General features: G+C 53.1%; 12 protein-coding genes across 12 annotated transcripts; 6 read left to right on the top strand and 6 right to left on the bottom strand.

Annotated features, from left to right (window-relative positions):
- Positions 1–82: 82 nt before the first annotated feature.
- On the bottom strand, positions 83–2059 carry SAICODRAFT_16897 (uncharacterized protein; the record flags this gene model as incomplete). Its single annotated transcript, XM_019165713.1, has 2 exons — positions 83–1576; positions 1624–2059. The coding sequence occupies 2 exons, from the start codon at positions 2057–2059 to the stop codon at positions 267–269; spliced, it is 1746 nt and encodes a 581-aa protein (XP_019026975.1). The 3' UTR covers positions 83–266.
- Positions 2060–2203: 144 nt separating this feature from the next.
- Positions 2204–3145, top strand: SAICODRAFT_69167 (uncharacterized protein). The gene is made up of 2 exons (XM_019170454.1): positions 2204–2367; positions 2425–3145. Exons 1-2 carry the CDS (start codon positions 2224–2226, stop codon positions 3001–3003), a joined length of 723 nt encoding a protein of 240 aa, XP_019026974.1. The 5' UTR covers positions 2204–2223; the 3' UTR covers positions 3004–3145.
- A 148-nt stretch (positions 3146–3293) lies between these two features.
- On the top strand, positions 3294–4189 carry SAICODRAFT_63812 (septum formation protein Maf; the record flags this gene model as incomplete). The annotated part of the gene is made up of 2 exons (XM_019170020.1): positions 3294–3315; positions 3379–4189. The coding sequence occupies 2 exons, from the start codon at positions 3294–3296 to the stop codon at positions 4110–4112; spliced, it is 756 nt and encodes a 251-aa protein (XP_019026973.1). The 3' UTR covers positions 4113–4189.
- A 307-nt stretch (positions 4190–4496) lies between these two features.
- On the bottom strand, positions 4497–4877 carry SAICODRAFT_52178 (uncharacterized protein; the record flags this gene model as incomplete). Its single annotated transcript, XM_019169123.1, has 2 exons — positions 4497–4748; positions 4800–4877. 2 exons carry the CDS (start codon positions 4875–4877, stop codon positions 4497–4499), a joined length of 330 nt encoding a protein of 109 aa, XP_019026972.1.
- A 241-nt stretch (positions 4878–5118) lies between these two features.
- SAICODRAFT_5074 (uncharacterized protein) lies at positions 5119–8059 on the top strand (the record flags this gene model as incomplete). Its single annotated transcript, XM_019169011.1, has 5 exons — positions 5119–5153; positions 5207–5265; positions 5319–5394; positions 5448–5622; positions 5672–8059. The coding sequence occupies 5 exons, from the start codon at positions 5119–5121 to the stop codon at positions 8057–8059; spliced, it is 2733 nt and encodes a 910-aa protein (XP_019026971.1).
- Positions 8060–8698: 639 nt separating this feature from the next.
- SAICODRAFT_28846 (P-loop containing nucleoside triphosphate hydrolase protein) lies at positions 8699–10906 on the top strand. The gene has a single exon (XM_019167252.1). The coding sequence runs from the start codon at positions 8715–8717 to the stop codon at positions 10818–10820; it is 2106 nt and encodes a 701-aa protein (XP_019026970.1). The 5' UTR covers positions 8699–8714; the 3' UTR covers positions 10821–10906.
- SAICODRAFT_33194 (cysteine proteinase) lies at positions 10874–11764 on the bottom strand (the record flags this gene model as incomplete). Its single annotated transcript, XM_019168272.1, has 1 exon — positions 10874–11764. One exon carries the CDS (start codon positions 11762–11764, stop codon positions 10874–10876), a length of 891 nt encoding a protein of 296 aa, XP_019026969.1.
- Positions 11765–12108: 344 nt separating this feature from the next.
- Positions 12109–13759, top strand: SAICODRAFT_16890 (uncharacterized protein; the record flags this gene model as incomplete). Its single annotated transcript, XM_019165711.1, has 3 exons — positions 12109–12254; positions 12313–12369; positions 12426–13759. Exons 1-3 carry the CDS (start codon positions 12251–12253, stop codon positions 13757–13759), a joined length of 1395 nt encoding a protein of 464 aa, XP_019026968.1. The 5' UTR covers positions 12109–12250.
- A 168-nt stretch (positions 13760–13927) lies between these two features.
- Positions 13928–15706, bottom strand: SAICODRAFT_152786 (uncharacterized protein). The gene is made up of 6 exons (XM_019165561.1): positions 15511–15706; positions 15370–15448; positions 15216–15318; positions 15071–15164; positions 14851–15015; positions 13928–14801 (listed from the first exon to the last, which is right to left on the bottom strand). The coding sequence occupies exons 1-6, from the start codon at positions 15529–15531 to the stop codon at positions 14097–14099; spliced, it is 1167 nt and encodes a 388-aa protein (XP_019026967.1). The 5' UTR covers positions 15532–15706; the 3' UTR covers positions 13928–14096.
- A 217-nt stretch (positions 15707–15923) lies between these two features.
- On the bottom strand, positions 15924–17826 carry SAICODRAFT_16889 (uncharacterized protein). The gene is made up of 7 exons (XM_019165710.1): positions 17413–17826; positions 17215–17357; positions 17033–17162; positions 16814–16983; positions 16708–16764; positions 16326–16659; positions 15924–16273 (listed from the first exon to the last, which is right to left on the bottom strand). The coding sequence occupies exons 1-7, from the start codon at positions 17600–17602 to the stop codon at positions 16080–16082; spliced, it is 1218 nt and encodes a 405-aa protein (XP_019026966.1). The 5' UTR covers positions 17603–17826; the 3' UTR covers positions 15924–16079.
- A 232-nt stretch (positions 17827–18058) lies between these two features.
- SAICODRAFT_33193 (uncharacterized protein) lies at positions 18059–18959 on the top strand (the record flags this gene model as incomplete). Its single annotated transcript, XM_019168271.1, has 3 exons — positions 18059–18093; positions 18149–18458; positions 18510–18959. 3 exons carry the CDS (start codon positions 18059–18061, stop codon positions 18957–18959), a joined length of 795 nt encoding a protein of 264 aa, XP_019026965.1.
- A 134-nt stretch (positions 18960–19093) lies between these two features.
- On the bottom strand, positions 19094–21718 carry SAICODRAFT_52278 (urease; the record flags this gene model as incomplete). Its single annotated transcript, XM_019169131.1, has 3 exons — positions 19094–19704; positions 19763–19909; positions 19960–21718. 3 exons carry the CDS (start codon positions 21716–21718, stop codon positions 19094–19096), a joined length of 2517 nt encoding a protein of 838 aa, XP_019026964.1.
- Positions 21719–21885: the final 167 nt, after the last annotated feature.

Raw genomic sequence — 21885 nt, 5'->3', positions numbered from 1 at the left:
GGTTCAATCGTGAGCGGTCTTTCATGCGATACGCATGATGGATATTGCTCGTGCGGATTGATAGATTTGTAATCTTCATAATCATGCAGAATGTGTATAAATCAATTACCACCAATATAAAGACAGGACGCCTTGCAACCATTTCCTCCCAACACAAAGCTAACCCAGCCCACAACCCAACCCCTCCAACTCGGACTCACCGCTGTTCTGCGATATCAGCCCCCCTACAACCCCCTATTCCTCCCCTCTCAAACCTACAGCTACAGCTACTGCTCCTCCTCCTCCCCTCTCTCCTCCAACTCCCTAATATCATTCTCGAGACCCGCGAAAACACTCTCCCTCGGACATCCCCTCACAAACCTCTCCACAGGCAAAAACACCGGTCCCAACTTCTCGATCCACTTCCTCCTTCTCTCCATCAGTACCCTAACACCCTCTCCCACTCCTTGATCTTTGTCAAGTGGGTGTTTGGAGGAGGACTTCTTTTTGGATTTGGAGTGGGTACGGGTACGTTTGAGGTAAGCTGTATCGACTTGTTTATCGAGGTCGTCGAGGATTGTGGTGTATTCCTGGTAGGCGAATTGTTCAGTTGTCAGCTGTGCCAGCCGGCGTTTTCGGGCGATATTTTCCGTCGAGACGGTCCGGAGTTGACGTTGGAGTGTTCGGAGCTGTGCGCAGATCTCGTCATCCTCGCGGGCGGACCAGTCGACTTCTTCTTCGGTTAGGAGTCCGATGTAGAGTAGCTCTTTTTTGAGACGTTCCTCGAAAGCCACGTAATCCATCCTGACTTGACTGATTTTCCAGGCTTTGTCGCCGCCCTCTTTCGCGCCCTGGACGCCGTTCTCCTCGACGCCGTCCGCGAGCGTCAATCCCTCTGTCCCCGCAACCTGCTCCTTGATAAGTGCAGCCAACACCCGCTCCGTCAGGGGTCCACACGAGATCTCCTCCGTCATGAGATACTGATCCGTCAAATCATCCGCGTTCCCCTTAGGAACATAATACTGACCACCCTCCCCACCCGCACCCATCACCCCCGACGCATCCCCCTCATCCGCCCACATCTCCATATAATGCACCCCCAACGGCGGCACCAAAAAACACCCCAACCGATCCCCCCTCTCCCTCAAAAACCCCAAATCCTCCTCCGTAAAAGGCCGAAAGTAGGGTTCGAGGTAGGTGTAGTAGGTTCCGATGTTGACTTGGTTCGGTGGTTTTTGGGGACGGGTGGAGAAGTCTTCGTTGGGGGCTGCGCCGGGGAGGAATTGGGATTGGTCGAGGATTGGGTAGGAGGCTACGCCGAGGAGTTTGCTGCGTTCGGTGGGGTTGTAGGTGGAGACTAGTTCGGCTTCCCAGAGGGCATCGAGGTCGCGGACGGGAACGGGTGGGGCGGCTGGTGGGGGTAAATTGAAGACTGGTGGTGGTGGACGGGGGAGAGTGGGTTCGCTGGGTGCGGGGGCGAGGGAGGGCGAGACGGTTTTGACTTTCTTTTCCTTTTCCTTGCGGTCTTTGGGGGTTTCGAGCTTGCGTTTCTTCTGCTGTGCACCAGGTGAAGGAGGAACGGCCGCCGGAGTTGGTTCTGTATGCGCGTCAGTACGAACTTTTGGTGGGATGTGTGCTGCCTACCTCGCTGTTCAGCCTTGACCTGCGGCGCAGGCGTCTTCCCCGGCACCGTCTTCGCACCCTTAACTGGTGATGGAGCAGGAGATGCACTCGGAACACTCTTGCCCGGCACAGTCTTCTTCGACAACCTCTCCCTCTCCTTCTCCTTCTCCCTCTCCCTTTCCTCCCTCCTCGCCTCCTTCTGCTCCCTCTTCTCTTTCTCCTTCTCCTTCAACACCTCAACGCGTTTCTGTAACTCCTTTGCATCACGCTCGAACGCGTCTGCACGGGCTTGTGCGCGTTCGGACAGGGCGGAGAGGTCATTTTTGAGGTCGATGAGAGCGGAGGAGTCGGGGATGGAAGCAGCATCTGACGATGAGGAGAGGTAGTTTGACAGGAGGGGTGGCAGGGGACTTGGCGGAGGGTGTCGGGTTGTTGCTGAAGCTTTCTCTCCCTTCATGATAAATGCAGCATACACACCCAGGAAATCTCAGGGGCTTTTCTGGTGGTTCTCGTTTGGACGCGATTCTTCGTGCGGTGGTGGAACATGCACACCCTGCATACAGGCGCAGCTGATAAACAATTTCTCGACTCCTCCAGCGATAGGGACTCCTCGGTTGGATTATGGCAGGATTGAAGATGGCAAAGGAGCGATTCGATGCTGATGCGTACTTGAAGAAGCAGGGTTGGAAGGGTGTAGGCAACGCCCTCAAAGAAGGCGGTCTCGCCCGACCGATCCTGACCTCGAAGAAGTTCGATACCCTCGGTGTATGCTTTGATCGATTCTCCTCCTCTTTGACAGTCCGCTGACCCCCAATCGTGTAGCTCGGCAAGAAAACCAAAGCCTCAGCCCAAGCCGATACCTGGTGGGACTCCGTCTTCAACTCCCAACTCAAAAACCTCTCCGTCTCGTCGTCCTCTGGTGCCGTCGTATTGGACCAAAAATTGAGTGTTGCGAAGAATGGAACGGGGTTGGTTAGTGCGCAGGCTACGATGGTGAATGCGGTTAAGGGTGGGGGATGGGAGAATCCCTTGTATAAGGCTTTTGTGAGGGGAAGTGGGTTGCAGGGAACTTTTACGCCGCCGAGTCAGTTAACAACTACGGAGAGTGTTGTGTCGTCGGAGGCAGAGGAGAAGGCGAAAAGCAAGAAGCGCAGCCGGAACGACAGTGACTCTACCTCATCCAAGAAGTCGAAGAAGTCAAGATCGTCAGATGAAGATAAGTCTGCAAAGAAACTCGCAAGAGAAGCCCGTAAAGCAGCCGAAAAAGAAGTCAAAAAGGCCGAAAAGCGTCGACTGAAAGACGCTGCAAAGGCAGAAGCCAAAAGACTGAAGAAAGAGGCGAAAGCTGCGGAGAAGAGAGCTGCGAAGGAGGCTAAGAAGGGTGTAAAGAAGGATACTTGAGCATGAGCATGGGAAAGCATGAAGGAGGAAGAAGGGCATGGGATACGGCGTTCGGGATCTACAGCATTTCATATACCCAAAAGACTGAAAGCATCGCATCTAGCCAGCTAGAATATTGAAAGACACCAAACTTCTACGACCCAAGCTTAAGAAACAATGTCATTTATTGTCGGGCTGGGGCACGGCAGCACTCGCCGCCGACGGCAACGTGCAGCTGCGCACATGCCAACTCCTTGGCAGCTTACAAACACCCAAACCTCACCTCCACCTCACCTTCAAACACCACCACGATGTTTTCCTTCTTCAGCGGCGGTAACAAGGCCCCTGAGCAGCCATCAAGCTTTGCTCGATCCTCCCTCGATAAACGCGACCCAGACGCCCCACCCGCCTATGACGCTCCCGTGGGTGAAGCGTATCCCCCCCTCGACACCTCACTCTACCGCCACCTCCGCGGAAAACGAATCATCCTCGCCTCCGCATCCCCACGACGCCGCACCCTCCTTGCCCAAATGGGCTTAGAGGACGTTGAAGTCGTCCCCTCGGGTTTCGAGGAGAACGTCGATAAATCACTGCTCACGCCATGGGAGTACGTCCTCGAGACAGCGAGCCAAAAGGCGTTGAGGGTATACGAACGCATCGTCGCCGAGGGCGAGGAGCCTGATCTCGTTTTGGGGTTCGACACCATCATTTCCTTTGGGAACACAGTCATCGAGAAACCGCCTTCAACAGCAGCTCATCTCACCCTCCTAAAACAACTCCGGGACTCATCTTCCCCGCATAAAGTCTTCACAGCCTGTGTCGCAATCGCACCACTCACGACGCCGCGTCACCCCGGGTACTGTCTCCGCTCCCATGTCGAAGAAACCAGCGTCAAGTTTTCGGCCTCTACTACCGACGAGTGGATCGAAGCTTACGTCCGTTCTGGAGAGGGAAGGGATAAAGCTGGGGGGTATGCGATTCAGGGGAGGGGCGCCGTGTTGGTGGAGAGGGTTGAGGGGGATTATGGGAATGTTGTGGGGGTGCCGATGAGGGGGACGTATCAGTTGATTGAGAGGGTGTTGTTTGAGCAGGGAGAGGAGGAGGTCGATGGGGAGGAGGAGCAAGAATAGAGGGAGGGGGAGGGGATGTGTTTTTGGATAGATATGTGGTGTCTTTCAGTATTCTAGCTGGCTAGATGCGATGCTTTCAGGTTCTGGGTATATATCAAATGCTAGATCCCCTCGATTCTCACCTCGTATGGGTCTTTGCGCGACGCGACAAGCTGCACGTTGCCGTCGGCGGCGCGAGCACGGCCACGCCCGATTGCAGGGACGTGAGATAGAGCATTGAACCCTGGAAGATGGTTGAAGATGAAAGTTAGATGTAGCTATCGAGCAGCAGTAAAGTAACGATGGCCAGGACCCGCCTGGTTAGACCCTTCTGAGTAAAGCAAAACTCCGTGAACTCCCCTTCCCTTCCCATTCCCTTCCCGCACACCTCTTCCACAGCCAAAGCTATTCCTCCGACTTCTGTCGAGAGAGGCGTCCGAAACCACCCCACCCGCCCTCCAAATCCCTCGGCACCTCAGCCCCCCTCTCCGCACACTTCCGCAGTAACGCTTCCCGTTCCGCAATCAAATCTTGCAAGAAATCCACCGAACGTTTCAGTACGACAGCTTCGGATCGTCCTTGAGAGCGGGAAAGACCTGGGACGAGTTCGGCGAGGCGTTCGAAGCCGGAGCGGATTGCTTGGCGGCGTTTTTGTTCCTTCGTACCTAATCAGTATCACGAATGCTTCCCTGTTGTCGTGGGACATACCGAAGCGATATGATTGGCTTTCTTCTCTTCTTGAGTTAGGAGCTCCCCAGGCGGCTTTGCCCACTTTGGAACAGGCATCTGCTTCGTCGTCATACCATCCCTATCTCTATCATCGGCGTCTTCTTGACTATCTCCCGAGCCTGAACGCCGTCGCGAGCGTTTACCCCTCGGTCCCGCCTCATCTGTGATTGAGGGACGCTTCAGCGAAGTCGAGGATGTTGATGATGGACTCGACATTGTTGTCCAGCGTCGAAAAGGGGTGTTGTCAAGGGGACAACGGGTTGGTTGGGCGGCGAGCAACACGGCGTAAGTGTCGTCCATGCAAGGCGGCAGTAGCGCGGTTGTACGAATCATGTGAAAGACGACCGCCGAAGTGCTCCGCCGAGAAAGTCGTGATCTGAGGAAAGTCGAGGAGAGCGGATGAGTACGTTCAACGGCGTGGTCAAGGAGTTTCCCGAGATAAGGGGTATGCTCGGAGTCCTTGTTGAGTCAGGGTGCTGTGTTGACGGGCGGGGATAGTGGACTACTTCCGACCACAGCCGGATCTTCCGCCCGTACAGGCGTATCTCTTGTCGCATGTACATGCTGACCATACGTATGTCGCATTCACCTCTGTCGAGCTTCAAAGGGCTGATGTGTTTGCGACAGAAATGGGTTGCAATCCCAGTTCTTCGGAGGTGCATTCGTGTATTGCACAGCGGCTACGAAAGAAATCCTCCTCCGCCTACAAACGAAAAAGGACCGCATACATTACGCGGAAGGGCTGATAGAGCAACGGCGATGTACCTTCCAACATCTGCAATACAAGCAGAAGGACCTACTAGTACGTGCATCACTCCATCTCTCCCCACGAGCTGACGTTTGTCGCTCAGCGAGTCCTCCCAATCGATACACCAACCCTCATCGAAATAGGCGGCAACAGACATATCCGCGTAACACCCCTCGACGCAAACCACTGCCCCGGCGCATGCATGTTCCTCATCGAATCCGTCCTCCCATCCCCCGCTCGCGCCGTCCTCTACACCGGCGATATCCGCTCCGACCCCTCCCATATCGCATACCTCGCCTCCCACCCCGTCCTAACCCCCTACCTGGCTCCCACCGCTGCTGGACAGAAGCCGTTGAGGATTTTGGATAGGGTGTATCTGGATACGACTTTCGCGATCTCGGGCGACGCACGAGTACAATCCTTCCCGAGTAAAGCGGAGTCCTGTACGCTGTTGGTCGCCGAACTCGCGAAATTCCCGCCTGATACGGTTTTCTGGATGTCGTCCTGGACACTCGGGTATGAGGAGTTGTGGGTTGCTGCTGCGTCGGTGCTACAAACGAAGATCCATGTTGATCGGTATCGGTACGAATTATTCTCCTCTCTTGCGGCGCCGGGGGTTTATAGGTGGGGGCCTTATCTGGCGAACAGTGTTTGTACGAAGCAAGGTGAGGCGCAAGGGTCACGAATTCATGTTTGTGAGAGGTGGGGGGAGTGTGAGAGTAGGGATCGGGCGGAGAGGGAGGGGAAGCTCGTCGTGGTCAGGTTGGTGATATTGAAGGGGGAGAAGGGGAAGGGAATGGTGGAGCTGGGGGCGGAGAGGGTTTGGACGTTTCAGAAGAGTGAATTGACGGGAGGTACGGAGGCGGGGACGGAAGAAGTGAAGGGGGTGGACAAGATGTTGGGGGTTGTGGGGAGGAGGAGGGTGGAAGTATTGGCTGCCGCGAAGAAAGGCAAGGACGTCCTCAGAGAAATGATTAAGAATGACGGCACAAAGCTCCTGGCCGCCATCCGACAGACCCCCATGGACTCAGTCGCCCTCACCGCCTCCCTCAACACCTCCCCAAATCCCCAAACCGTCATCCACGACCTCATCTCCCACCTCCCCTCCCCTCACGGACCAGCCATGCACATTCCAAGCGTCACCGTCCCATTTTCCCGCCACGCATCACTCACGGAGCTTCAGGCGCTCATCAAGCTCTTCCATCCTCGCGACATATATCCGTGCGTGGTCGCTGATGAGCGGCTGTCGTATGTCAACATGGAAGCTTGTTTCGGGCATCTCGTCACCCGAACTGAGGGTGAGAAAGCTTCACAAGGGCGGTGGTTGTTTGAATTCGATGAGCAGAGGGAACGGAGGGGGTTTGAACGGGAGGAGGTGAGGAGGGCGGTGGAGGAGGTGTTAGAGGAGAAGTGGGCTGTTAAGGCGGAGGGGTTGGATGTTGAGGAGGGGGAAGATAATGTCGCTTTCGAGGGAAATGACTTACAGGATGAGAAGGAGGCGGAGGGGGCGGTGACGGAAGCGGTGGTGAGGAAGGTGGAGAAGGTGCAGTCGATACAGATAAAGCGGTTGAGGAGGGATAAGAGTATGGACGTTCCGATCGTGGCTAAGAAGGTGAAGCATTCGACGTCGTCTCTGTCAGAGCCCTCGCTGCCGAAGCTAGAAGTGGAAATAGAAGGCAGCATCGGAGGAGGAGAGGTTTTGGGAACGCAGGAGCCGACGACGAGTCAGTCACGGGAAGTGGAGTCTTCGCCGCCGAGCGCGTGGAGGAGACGCACACCTCCGCCAAGGCGGGCAGTGGTGAAGGAGGTGATAGATGTTGATGAGGCGCCCAAACCACGAGCGACAACTGTCGTCCCGACGCTACCTGTGTCTGTTGGGGCCAATGCGGACATTACAAAATCTGCGTCCATTGAGACAATTGGCACAGCTAGTGGAAAAGGCAGACCCGGGCCAAGGGAATTGCCGTGGGTAAAGACTGCTTCTGGCAATGAACAAGTAATGGTGGACGAGCACGAAGCAGAACCGGTAACGAACCAGACTCATCGAGGTGATGCTTCGCCGGTCATGCAGATTCGACGTGCACGACCACCATCACCACCACCACCACCAGCAGCGAGGAAGCCGGGTGCAGTGTCTACCACCGATGTCATCAACTTGACTTCTGCTTCAGCACAGTCACACACGCCGCCGAGGCTTGAGAAGACTGATACCCGTAAGCTTCATCACTCCCGTTCATTCACAGTTCTTCGCGAAAGTACCGGGCCCGAGACTCCCTTCATTAAGCCCGAAGGCTCGGATACCGAGGACGACGAAGACATACTGGATCAGGATACCGTAGCTCAAATTGGACTGGGACTGTCGCAGAGAAGCGCAAGTACCTTGGCGGACGACGATGATCCCGCTGATCCAAGAGCAGTGGAGGAGTACAGAGTGGCATATAGCGAGGGAAAACGAAAAGAACTGGGGTGTATAACGATGAATCTAGGTTGAGTTAAGTAGACTCCTGAGTCATGTTCGGTTGAGGTGGTCGATTTATATCCTTCCCACGCCCCGCCCCTGAGAACCGCATGCTGGGATCATTCATCCGTCTTTGCCTACCATCCTACCGCCCGATCTCGGAATTGATGAAGTCATCGAACTTGTTCTGGCCAAAGAAGACGCGAAGAATCTCCAACGCTACTGTCGATGGCGGAAAAACCGGTCAACGGATGAACCTCTACTTGGAGACTTTAGCACTCTTCGATCTTGATGCCTTCCGACGAACGCCTGCTGGCAGTAACGCAGAGGGAGCACAACCTCCTGCCGAAGAATTAGGCAACTCAGACCAGAAGCGAGACGTGGAAACCGAAGCTTGAGATACGCTGTATACCCCCACGTCGACACTTTACACTATGGATATGGATTAATTATACGAGGGCTTCCGTCGTTACCAGTATTTGCCATATTATACCTACACAGGAATATAGCTGGGACTACTATTTGAGCCTTTTCCTTCACGTAGCTCGCCTAGCTCTTCAAGAAACGTCAGCGCGCAGGCGACCGAACCTGCCGAGCTTCTTGGCGGCCGCGCGTGATCGTACGTACACCTCGCAGTGCTCGACCATGTACGAATCCCGTCAACGAAAATATGGCTCGTCCTCCAGGAATGGGACGTAAATTTAAGGGTGGGAAGCCACCGCGGCCTCCGCCTGACGACCTCATTGGCACTTCTGCGCAAAAGCTCGTAACCACGACGCAAGGAATCTGGGAGATCACAAAGCGAGAAGGATCACTTGTACGTCGCTTTACGAAAGATGGAGTGGATGAGATTAAGCAATCATTTCCGTATGTGTGGAGGTTGTTCAAGCTCGTCTTGGCGTTGAATCCGAGGAGGACGGTGTTGTTGGTGATTGGGAGACTTGTGATGTCAATCCTGCCGTCGACTAGATTGAGGGTGCAGGGTGCATTTATTGATCTAGTACAGGATGCAATCGATTATGGGAAGCTGGATCGGACGCGTCTACTCCGTCTAGCAAGTCTTCACATGTTGATCCATGTGCTTGAGGAGGCTATCTCGACACTGTTGGAATCCAGCAATGCCGTCATCGAACGTCGATTGGGCGAGAAGCTCGACCTGGAGCTAATGAGAGCTCATTTGAAGCTTGATCTAGTGTCCTTGGCCGATCCTGCCGTTACCCAGAAGTTCCAGGACGCAGAGAGGGTGTGCAGAAGCACTGGCAATGGCGGTTTTCAGCAGATCATGCAAGTCGTGGATGTGTTTACGTCTGTTACTGGCATTCTATCCCAGGTAACTACACTCTCGGGATTGGTTAGTCGACGTTTGTGGCCGCTTGTACTCATATCTACACTCAGACCGTTACTCCACGCTGCAGGAATGCTAGGCGGTGGAGTCTTCGGGGCGAGGATTACGGATCCTCTATACCAAAGAATGAGTACCGTGAAATCTTTCGCTACCAACCCAAGTCTGAGACAAGAGATCAAGGTGTTTGGTTTGTCAGACTGGCTGGTCAAGGAGTACGAAGCCGCAAGCACTGCCCTCGGCGTCGTGAGCCTAAGATTCCAACGCGAGGAAGGCATGTGGTCAAACATCGGTAACTTTGTCGAAGCTTTCACGACGCCTGCGCTCTACATCACGACCGCGCTCCAATCGCAGAAGTTCAAGATATCGTTGGGTACACTCAACCTGTTACAATCCACAACTGAGCAAATCATCCGATCAACTTCGAAACTTTTGACGCGCTCGGAGAACGTAGTGTCGAACTGGAAAGTTGTACAGTCATTCTTTGAATGCTGTGATATGGCACCAGCGGTTCATGCTCCCTCAGGTGGCGGTAAGGATTATGAGACCGCCGAAGCAGCGGATGGACGGAAGGGAATGAAGATCGAGGCGAGGAACGTGCGGTTTGCGTACCCTGGACAACCTGAGGTCTTGCACGACGTTAACTTCACCATTCAGCCAGGAGAGATGATCGCTGTGGTAGGCTACAATGGAGCCGGAAAATCGACGATCGTCAAACTCCTGACCAGGCTGTTCGATTGTACGTCAGGCGAATTATTGCTGAACGGCACGAATATCAGGGAGTATCACCCCGAGGACCTCCGTAAACGTACCGCGGTCCTCTTCCAGGACTTTGGCAAATTCGTTCCCATGACCATTCGTGAGAACATCGCCGTGGGCAACATTCCTGCCGCGATGTACGGCCACCAGTTCACCATCGAGCAAGCCGCCAAGAGTGCCGGAGCCGCCTCCTTCGTCGAGGCGTTGCCCAAGAAATACGGCACGAACCTCACCAAATCCCGGGAAGGCCACTTCCAGCCTGTCTCCACCCATGACACAGCTTCCGGAGATCTATCCGGCGGCGAATGGCAAAAACTTGCCCTCGCCCGTGGAATCTTCATGCGAGCCTCCCAGTCCGACCTCCTCATCCTCGACGAACCAACCGCCTCCCTCGACCCGAAGGCTGAATTCGATCTCTTTGCTCAACTCCGCGAAGTCCGTCGAGAGCGGAGTTGTACCACGATTTTCATTAGTCATCGGTTCAATACGGTTGTTAACGCTGATCGGATCATGGTTGTTGAGGAAGGACGGGTTGTTGAGTTTGGGAGCCATAGGGAGTTGATGGACGGGGAGGGGGTGGGGAGGTATAGGGAATTGTACGAGCTCTCGGCGGGTGCATTTTTGGAGCAGGAAAGTTCGAGGGAGAAGAAGAGGCCTAGTACGGCTGTTTCTGTGTCTACCGAACAGGAGTAAACCGTCTGTAGAGTATACCATTGATATCTTCTATGCCTGTAAGCTATTTTTATCTAGACGAGCGAGTTGTAATGCGCACCCAACCCATACTTGTGCTTGTAATACGCCAACCTCATCGGCTCCCCAACGTCTTCTTCGTCCTCCACATCCACCTTTATCACCGGTGCTCCCATCTGCACGACTTCGACGGGGACCTTCAGTGCCCGGGATAGTGCCAAGATCTCCATCTGTCCACCCCATACGGGAGTTTCTTCAATTTCCTTCGTGTACTCGTCGATACTCGGCGGGCTATCCGACTCAGCCCACAAAAACGGGACGAAAGTATCTGGATTTGCTCGGATATATCCAGCGGCAGTCTTCCTCATCTCCACATGATCCATCTCCACCCCTCTCCTAATCCTCAACTGATGTGCAAAAGCATTATACAAACAATGCCCATCAGGCACGATATCATGCTCCTTCAATCCCTTTGCGTTTGCGAGTGCGGTTATTGCCTCGGTTTCGATGGCGCGGAGGTCGGGCATGGAGTCTGCTTCTGAGGCGGCTTCGTCACGGAGGCGGTCGAGTTCTGCGGCTTTCTTGGCTAGGCGGTCTTTTGCACGGTTTCTTTTCTTTGCTGGGAGTGGCGGTTCTGATTGTAGGGGAGCGGAATGGAGTTCGATGTCTTTGACTGCTCTTTGAAGGCCCTCGGTGTTGAGTGCGCCGTCTTCACCGCCGTTCTCGCCATTCTCCTCCTTGTTATCTTCGGGCTGATTCGTCTTATCCCATTCTGCAATCTCGACTAAATGCGTCTGTCGCAGTTCCCTCTCGAGGACCTCGATCTGCTTCTGGACATCCTTCTTGTTCTTCTTGTTCACGGTCTTCTTGAGACCCGTGATCTTGCCCACGAGCTCCTTCTGCTCTTTCTTGTGGCGAAAAATGAGTTCGTCGTGAGTCTCAGCCATGGTACAATTGGCAAGTGATGGAATAAACGGAAAGGGAAAGAGGATGTGTAACAGCGGAATTCGAAGATTACGGTGGTAACATCACGTACTTGCTTGCTTGGACCCAAGCTTCGGCAAGGGCGACTGGGGTCAGCATGGGTTTGCATACATACGGGCCGACAGAGACCCCGATCAGATGTCGTAAGCATTTGACTTTTCTTCCACTGAACGCGGATATATGAACAGCATACACCCCCTCCTTCATGGACTGAGTGCTACCATTCAAAAGGGTCCGTTGCTCGTCGGGAAGTTCATCCGCACCGCCAAGACTCTTGCGCGTGCAGACGGGAACACCAAAGCGGCGATCCGTACAGACACACCCCGAGCCCCATCCAACCCACACAAAAACTCCTCCCCTTCTTCGCCACCTGAACATCTTTACCAAACGACGACGCTGAGCGTCCTGTTTGTTTATTCAGGAAGATTGCTTGAGAACGTCTTTGCATTATGAGTATGTTCAATCCCGTCTGTTTGGAGGCTGTTTACTGACGTCTTGGCGTTTCTAACAGCCAAACTCAGCGTCTTTGGCGCCATCATCGCAAACCCAGGTAATACATATCAAAACAGTGATTTCCTCCGTCTCATCACTCGTGTCCTCCGTCTCGCTGACATACTGTTCCAGGCGGATCAGAGAAAATCCCAGACTCACTGAGCTACGAACTCCAAATATCCGGCAATAAAATCTATAACTACGGACTCTCCACAACTGAAGACACCGGAATACTCTACGTCCCCGCAAACCACAACAACTGCTCCGACCCCGCCGCTCCCAATGCTGTTCCATCGGGTATTACGTCATGGAACGATATCCCACATGACTATCTGCGAATAGCGATGGTGCCACTGACCGGATGCGCGAATGAGTACCTTATGCAGGCGAGACAGGATCAGAATATCCTGGCGGCGGTGTTGTATAATGTCACCGGGAGCTCGTATCCGTTGAGTGGAGTATCCGTGCAGTCCAGCTGGAATTTCCCAATCTACTCAATATCCTCCGACGAAGCCGCCCCCCTCCTCCAAGAACTCGTCAACTACAGCGGAAATCTCACCTCCGTCCCATACGGGCACAACCTCTCCCAACTTTACCCCGCCGATTCCTACGCCCGACTCATCATGCAAATCGGGGATTCCGGCGTAAGTTTGCCGGGATTGTGGATTTTCTTGTTGATTGTGCTGGCCACGCTGTGTTTGATCGTGGGGGTTGTGAGTATTGGGATGCATGCGCATACGTATCGTGCGAGACGGGATTTGAGGAGGAGGATTGCGGCAGGGGAGTTGGATCTGGAGGCGTTGGGGGTGAAGAGGTTGACGGTGCCGAAGGTGTTGCTGGGAAAGATGCCGATTAAAACGTTTGGGGATACGGCACCGGCAACGGCACCATATGCTAAAAAGGCGGTTGAGACGACGATGGTGTCCGAAGCGGGCCTGAACGGAACCACGATCAACCACACCTCAACCTCCTCCGACGGAACCCTAACCAACCCGACCCACGCTCAAGGCGTCAGCGAAGCAACCAACTTCGACCAAACCTCCTGCGCAATCTGTCTCGACGAATTCATCCCCCACGAATCACTCATCCGCGAACTTCCCTGCTCCCACATCTTCCACCCCGACTGTATCGACCCATATCTCTCCACGCGGTCCTCGCTGTGTCCGTTGTGTAAGAGAAGTTGCCTGCCGAGGGGATATGTCCCGGATACGCTACAATTGACGAATGCGACGATTGCGAGGGAGAGGAGGTTGAGGCGGATGAATGCTACGAATATGAGTGTCAATGCGGGCACGAATGGGGTTGTCGTGGAGATGGGAGATTTGGAGAGGAGGGGGACTGGGACGGGAATTAGGGAGGATGCGCTTGCGCCTACGCAGGAGGAGGAGGATGAGATGACTAGGAGACGGGGTGGGTTTAGGAGGGCTTTGGAGGCCGTATTTCCGGTATTGGAGGGGAGGAGGTAAAAGAGCATAAGGCATGAGGTGGCTCTGTTTTTGTCTTATTCGTCCCTTGAAGGGGATGCGGCTCGTTGAGCTTTTTTTGGTTTGCTTCATTGTTCACTGGCTGTCTTGGATTCCGGAATTTGCCTGGATGGCGCTTGGATTGGTTTGTGTTATTGCAAAGGGGCGTTCATTACGGTTTCTTTATTGTTGCGCTGGCTGTTACTCATAGGTGACCGCAAATGCAATTTTTTGTTCATTGAATGACTTGATTGATATGTGTTCTGCCTGAAAAATACCCAATTGCTGAACGAATGTGGTATCTAATGACTGGCAATGACTCGAGGAGGAAGGCGAAAGTTCATTCGATCATGATGCGGTGGGTCTGCTGGCCATCGAGTTCTGTTTGTGATGCAGTGGCAGATTCTTTCGGTTCATCTGAACCTGCCGCCGTAACTCCTTGTCCAGTACCCTGTGTCATCTTGATTACTCCTGGTCGATCGTCCTTTCCTAGCTTCGGATCCAGCAGAACGCGTTTGAGACCTTTGCCGAAGTTGTGGAGACAAATCCCTGCAATTATGATCGTTATGAGGATCATAACCAGTGAAATGCTGGCAAACATTATCAAAGTTTTCCTCACGTACTTGTACTTGCCCTGGGTCGCAGCTCTGTAGAGTTTGTAGCTGAAGTATGCCAGACCACATGTGAAAAAGAACTCCGATACCACCATAGGCCACCATTTTTCATGTCGCAAGGCCCAAGCGCACAAGATGATGATGACAAGCGTGACTGCTATACCTAGGGCTGACAGAACTTCCTCATATACCTTAATATCAACAACGACGAGTTCCTGGATAAGGAACCCGATGAGGAAGAAGAAGTCGAACTTGAGTAGCGTAAGAAGAACTTGGTAGATGAACAACAGACGTTTGAGGTGAGTGCTTGCTCCCACGTCATACCAAATCCTCCTGCGTAACTCCACGCTGTAGAGCTTCCAGGAGCAGAATAAGTTGAGACATGTTGCAACGCCGATGATGATGGGGACAGCTATTAACTCGGGCCTGAGCTCTTCGAGGAATGTCAGTCGTTGCGCAGAGCGGGAAAGGCCAGTACACACTGTGTTGATACAAATCATGGGCTTTCTGGGAAGAGCCGGGGGTGGTAGTATTGTAAACCGTGAGGTTGTCTTTGTATGCTGAAGTCCAGGCATCATCGACTTGATTGATTTGAACGCAGGAGTATGCCAACAGAAGGACATTAAACAAGGCCAATCCCAACGTCTGTCGGAGCCTCTATTAGACCTCCTACTTGGTCGCTTTCGTAGATGTTACATACCTGCATGATGCTTTTCAATCGCAGAGCATCCCATGCCATTCCCAACTGGTATACAAACGCAAAGATGAAGATCGCAAGGTAAACCGGAATCACCCTGACAGAATAGTCAGCCAATTTGTTTTTCCAAGGCAAAACCGGCGCACACCTCAGTTGTGCAGTATTAACAGATGTTTTCTCCCCATCGTCGCCATCGTTATCATGATCGCCAGGGTTGTGTGTTTTCGAGAGCATTGTACCAAAGACATATCCTGACGCCCACTGATCAACATGGTGCCGAAGAAATGGCTCCGAGGATTTACCTGACAACGCTAGCACGCATAGCGCCTCAACAACACAGGTCAACAGGAAGAGAATGCTGTATCTCTCGGTTGGATAATACTAAGAGATCAAGAGGTCAGATCTCCGCGGCACGCCGCTTTTGAAGAGACGCGTATACTCACCACTTTGAACCGAAGCTTCATGACGGCAGCTGCTGGAGGTTACACGACAAGAGATGTTCGTCTTGTATCGTCTTATAAGAGCAGGGACGTTTGACCTCTCGATACCAACCCGACCCACATGGAGTTCAGCTCTTATGATCAAGATTGACGTAGATTACCAAACCCCGGTCCTAGAAACTGCGTACCGGCCCGCCTGTCCCAACAGCCGCGGCCCTGAATTCCGGCTGTCTCAGGAAAGATGGGAGAGCGGCTCGAGCGGGGAGTAACCGAGATTTGCGATTGCGACTGAGACTGAGACTGCGGTCGGCTCGGTTTGTCTATATTTGGATATACATTTGGAGAACGCGTTCGAATGGTCAAATCAGCATACGCCCTGCCGCACGGTGAACCATGGCACCGAGGAATTCGAAGATCTGGTGATAACGCTCTTCTCGCTCAATAATGAAAGTTGATGCTAAACATACACCCCAAAGATCAATCCTACAGTCCCCAAAAAGCGATACGCGATAAAGGGTATAAAAATACATGCCTCCTCGGCTGACCCTGCAAACGCCTGCTCCGACCTCCTCTCACTCAATCACCACAGGAATGCGATTCGAGTACGTCGAATCGACCGGACTTGGCGCCAGGTGTCTCCCTTCCTCTTCGATTGGTGCAAGGCTGTACGTGCGACCTGGACCAAATGTTGATAGTCTTTGGCTGCCAGATGAGGCCCGGCTGAGCCTACGTATTTCCCGAGCACGGTCCATCGCCTGCAGAAGCCCTGTACAAGCAGATGTCAGCCACGGCATATCTCTAGCCATATGGAGCATTACCTTCTCTAAAGTTTCGCATGCAGACAATGCCCATTCCAAACGTTATGAGAAGCAGTATGCAGCCGGTTACGGCAAAGACCGTCAGAGATTTCTTAACGCCGTCATAAATTTTATGGTCATCGTTGCCGGCCGACTCAGGGGCCCAGATTCGCCACAGCTTGTAGCAAAAGTAACCCAGCGCTCCTAATTGAAGGACCTCGACGGCGAGCATGATAAACACCACTTCCCACCGCACAGCGCAAATACCTAGAACCACGGTCACCACGGTAACAGGTATAGCAATCCAGGTCATGATCTTCTCTGGATGATGGGCAAGTGGTACAATGATAGCCAACTATAGAAATAATGAGGAATAACTCAAGTCAGCATCGAGGAAGCGTACCTGGATTAAAAATCCGGCCACGAAAAACAGGTTGATCTTGAGTAATGTAGAGTAAATCTTGAGGTCTGTCAGTCCAAACCCGAGAGGACAGAGAGTGCCATCAAACCTGAGTCAATTGATATACCCTCCTGATTCTTGGACTGGCTCCTAGCTCCCTAGCCAATCTCCATGCAAGTTCGCTGTCATGGAAGATTTTGTAGGTACTAATTGCGATGAGTAACGTCCCTGTTGAGATGATAACAACCACGGAGACGCTGATCCGATACGACGTATCAACTTTGTTCAGTTAGCGTATATACATTGTAGTCAATTGATCGAGCCTTACAAACAGTTCTAGCCGCCCCAATATCAGCGCTCTGTTCCCACGCATTGTTGGCTATCGGCCAAGCGAGCTGCTTCCATTGCAATACGGCATAGACTGTCAAGGCGACACTGCAGAAGACCAATCCAACGGCCTGACGCTTTCCGTCAATAACTTCGTGTAACGAAGATCTCTCTCGCGTTTACCTGCAAAACATTCTTCAATCGCAGTGCATCCCAAGCCATGAACAACTTAAAGATGTCTGCAAAGATGAACAAACCCACATATGTAGAGAGCATCGTCGAAGATGCGTATGCGTCAGGTATGGTCAAGTTTTTCAAGAGGTAGCCTACAAACAAGTTTGTGTCAGAGCGGGAACACTCGAAAATCAGAGCTGAACGCACTTTCCAAACCAATAACCACGATGGCTTCGATAAGGCAGGTAAGTATGAGCACGACACTCCATCGCTCAGCCGGGACGTAAAAGCGTCCCATCGCCTTGCGATATCCTTTTTCTGCATCCATGGTTCTGGGCAAGGCTTGATCGGATGGTAATGGTGTATGAAGATCCAAACAAGAGGGAAGGAATGGCATCGACACTAATTTTTAAAGGCAGTCGCCTATCGATTCCTCCGTCCATGTGCTTCCTCGATTACGGCCCGAGCAGAGAGCATGCTGCCTGAGCCGCAACCGGATGCCGCCACGCAGCCCAGGTCGGTAGACATTTATATTTAGTTCAACCTCGGATATTGCCCATCCAATCAGTCACGGGTCGCGAGGTCGGGAGCGCGTACTCGGCCGATTACCCAAAACACGAACCTTTGGATCTCGTCGAATCAAGGTTTTGAACTTGCGTTGTCTCAGGAACATTCAGCGTACATACGCGCAACCTTATCTTCGACGTCCAACGATAACCTCCATTGATTCAATTGCAATTGCAATGATGCCGGACGCGACTTCTTCGCTGAAGACAGGTTTGTCCTCGCCATTGTTCTTATTCCTACCGACGCGTTTGCTCACGATCATGTTGTAGGCGCTGTTGATATTGGCATGATCACGTCAGTGGCCGAGAGCGGTACATTCGAGTAAGAAGTACGAGCAAATTCGGCCGAGGACCGTACCTAACACACGGTATTACAGTGGATCTTGGCCAGAGTTCTCAAGGACTCTCCTCGCCAGACTCGAGGAGAACATCGGCGCTTTTGCGCCGCCATCGATCCCTCGACCGGAAGGCGCGTCGGAGAGTGCTGCTGCACCAGTACAGGGAGATTCACCGAAAGCGTCCCTACCTCCGGATCTTCAAGCACTTTTGTCGCGTCTTATATCTGTTATTGAGAGATTCACTGGACCACCATTCACGGTACAACGGATCGCGGAGTTGATTGCGCGGCCACGGGAGCACTACACGGATGTCGGGAAGTACCTACGAGCATTGGAGCGGAACCTGAGTGTAAGTGTCTACAGCACGTTACCAAGTGACTCTGCTGACCTGATTCTCCAGGTCACCTCGACAATCGACGCTTTCCCCCTCCTCCCCATCGAACCAACAAACGACGTTCCCCGCTTCACAGATGGCAGCTCCACCAGCGGCGTCGCACTAACCGCCATCCCATGGACAAGCGCAACAGCCATGCCAAACTCCAATGGCACTCCAACCCCCATGGAAACAATCCACTCATCGCTTGCCGAGAACGCAAATGATGCCGCGGCTGGACCGCATCATCCGCCAGAAGGTGCCATGCCTGTTGATGCGAGTGATATTGGACCACAAGTAGGTGGTATCGGTGATGTGGGCGGTACGGTGCAGGATGCTATTACGCAACTGGAAGAGGAGAAAGAGAAGCTAAAGGAAGCGGCGGCTGCGGGCAGCGCGACGACTGGTGAAGGAGACGTTGGAGAGAGGGCAGACGAGCAGAAAGCAACGGATGATGACGTGAAGATGGAGGATTAACGAGTACGGGAAAACAAATATCTCTGAAGAATGATACCCATATTCGAAATCTTCGAGGTAAATTTGGTATATTGCGCTGGTAAAAGATCCTAACCATATTGTGCTCCAAAATCACACATCATACATCAATCTCCCTAAAAGATAAAGTGCTTCTGCGTCAACGGCAACTCATCGGACGGCTCACAAGTCATATGAACACCATCCGCCTCAACAATATACTTCTCCGGATCAACCTTCATCTTCGGCATAACATCATTCAACTTCATATCCTTCTTCCCAATATTCCTACACCCCTTCACAGCCATCACCCTCTTCTTCAACCCATACTCCTTATCCTTGCCAGCATCGATAGAAGCCTGAGACATGAACATGATCGAAGTCGAGGGAACCATGCTGGCGAACATGGGACGCATGTACACCGGCTCAACGGAGGGGATGGAGGCTCCGGGGTCGCCCATCTGTGACATAACGATCATACCACTCTTGAGGATCATGTTTGGCTTCGCGCCGAAATCGGCGAACTTCCACAATGCGAGATCAGCCACCTTACCCACCTCAACGGACCCGATAGCATGCGCGATTCCGTGCGAGATGGCGGGGTTGATGGTGTACTTAGCGATATAGCGCTTGACGCGGAAGTTATCGGCGTCGGTACCCTCGTCCTCGGGGAGGAAGCCGCGTTGTTGCTTGTTTTTGGATGCGGTCTTCCATGTACGGAGGATGACCTCGCCACAGCGACCCATAGCTATGGATAGAAATGTTAGCCTGTGCAGCCACGAACCGGTCCCTGCTCTTATCCATACCTTGAGAATCGGAAGACATCATACTAATTGCACCCAAGTCGTGCAAAACGTCCTCGGCAGCGATAGTCTCCGCACGGATACGGGACTCGGCGAAAGCGATGTCCTCGGGGATATCCTTTGACAAATGGTGGCAGACCATTAACATGTCTGCATATAAATGTCAGTGACGGTAGAGGTCAGGCCACGAGCATACATACCGAGATGCTCGTCAAGAGTGTTACGAGTGAACGGCCTGGTAGGGTTCGTCGAAGACGGCAACACATTCGGATGCCCACAAACCGTAATAATATCCGGTGCGTGTCCACCTCCAGCTCCCTCCGAATGGTACGTATGAATCGTACGTCCCTTAAACGCCTTAACCGTCCCCTCAACAAAACTCGACTCATTCAACGTATCCGTATGAATCAAACACTGCACATCATACTCATCACAAACCCTCAAACAACTATCAATTGCCGCCGGCGTAGTTCCCCAATCCTCGTGCAGTTTCAACCCGACACAGCCTGCCTCCACTTGTTCCCTCAATCCCTTGGGATCGGCGTCGTTGCCTTTTCCGGTTACGCCAAAATTCATGGGGATGGTGTCGAGGGCTTGGAGCATTTTGGAGATGTAGGTGGCGGAGGGGGTACATGTCGTTGCGTTCGTACCCGTCGAGGGGCCTGTTCCGCCGCCGAGCATGGTTGTGACACCGGAGGCGAGGGCTTCTTCGGCTTGTTGAGGACAGATAAAGTGGATGTGGGAGTCGAAGGCACCAGCTGTGAGGATCATCTTCTCACCGGCGATGACATCGGTGTTGGAGCCGATCACCATGCCGGGGGTCACACCTTCGATGGTATCGGGGTTTCCGGCTTTTCCGATATGTGTGATATTTCCGTTCGTGATTCCGACGTCAGCCTTGTAGATTCCGGTATAATCGACAACCAACGCATTCGTAATCACCAGATCCAAACACTCAGAATCCTTCCGTCCACTCGCCTGTCCCATGCCATCCCTCAACGTCTTCCCACCTCCAAACTTACATTCATCACCATAGACAGTGAAATCCTTCTCCACCTTAATCCACAACTCCGTATCACCAAGCCTGACTTTGTCACCCGCAGTGGGCCCAAACATGGCGGCATACGCCTCGCGGGTCATCTCGGCCGCTTTCACGGGTCCGAGGTCAGCGTTGGGAAGTTGAGGGACGTGGGAGAATCCGTTTTCGACGATCATTTTGAGGAGGGCGTCTTTGTTGGCGTCGTCGACGGGACCAGTAGCGAGGCCGTTTCCACCGGCGATGATGCGATTTCCGGCGATGGGGACGAGGGGGACTGTCTTTACGTCTCCAGGCTCGAAACGAATTGCCGTTCCCGCCGGGATATCCAAACGCAATCCCAACGCAAGTCCGCGATCGAACGCCAAAGCAGGATTGGTCTCAACGAAATGGTAGTGAGAACCAACCTGAATGGGACGGTCACCCGTGTTCTCAACCCTGAGCTTACTCCTCTCGCGTCCAGCATTCAAAACAATCGGTCCCGCACCATCCTCCACCACAACAGCTCCAGGCTGCTTGGAGTGTTCATACACCTCCTCCCCCTCCAACACAAACTTCTCCTTCTCCGGAATCGGCAAGAAAGACCCATACAACGCCCTCTCCAAATCCCCATCATCCGTACTAATCGGCCCATGGACCGTAACCAAATACGTCCCATCCCTAAAATTCCCCTCAATCTGAATCTCATGCAACCCCTCCACAACCTCCGGCAACACATGTCTCCTCCCCAACATCTTTGTACCGATTTCCATGAGGTCGGCACATGTGTACGTGCCTTCACGGACGAGTTCTTGGAGTTGGGAAGCGATGAGGCCGATGGCTTCGGTGCGGTTGAGTTTTATGCCGCGAGCGAGACGGCGTTGGGCGAGTTGGCCGACTTGGGCGAGGATGAGTTTGTCGAGTTCGCGGGGGGACAGTTGCATTTTGGGCAATTGACTTGATCCGCGGGTCTTTGGAGTTGCAAACTGTTGGAGGTTATAGGGATCAAGGGCAAAGCGGGGTACCCCAGCAATTGGATATCTCTCGCGATGAGGACCCGTTCGGAACTGAACATTTACCCCGTACTGATAAGGACCCTCGACGTCACGTG

Source organism: Saitoella complicata (assembly GCF_001661265.1).
Source record: "Saitoella complicata NRRL Y-17804 unplaced genomic scaffold SAICOscaffold_2, whole genome shotgun sequence".
NCBI classification, from domain to species: Eukaryota; Fungi; Ascomycota; class Saitoellomycetes; order Saitoellales; family Saitoellaceae; genus Saitoella; species Saitoella complicata.
This window is presented reverse-complemented; position numbering and strand designations above follow the sequence as displayed.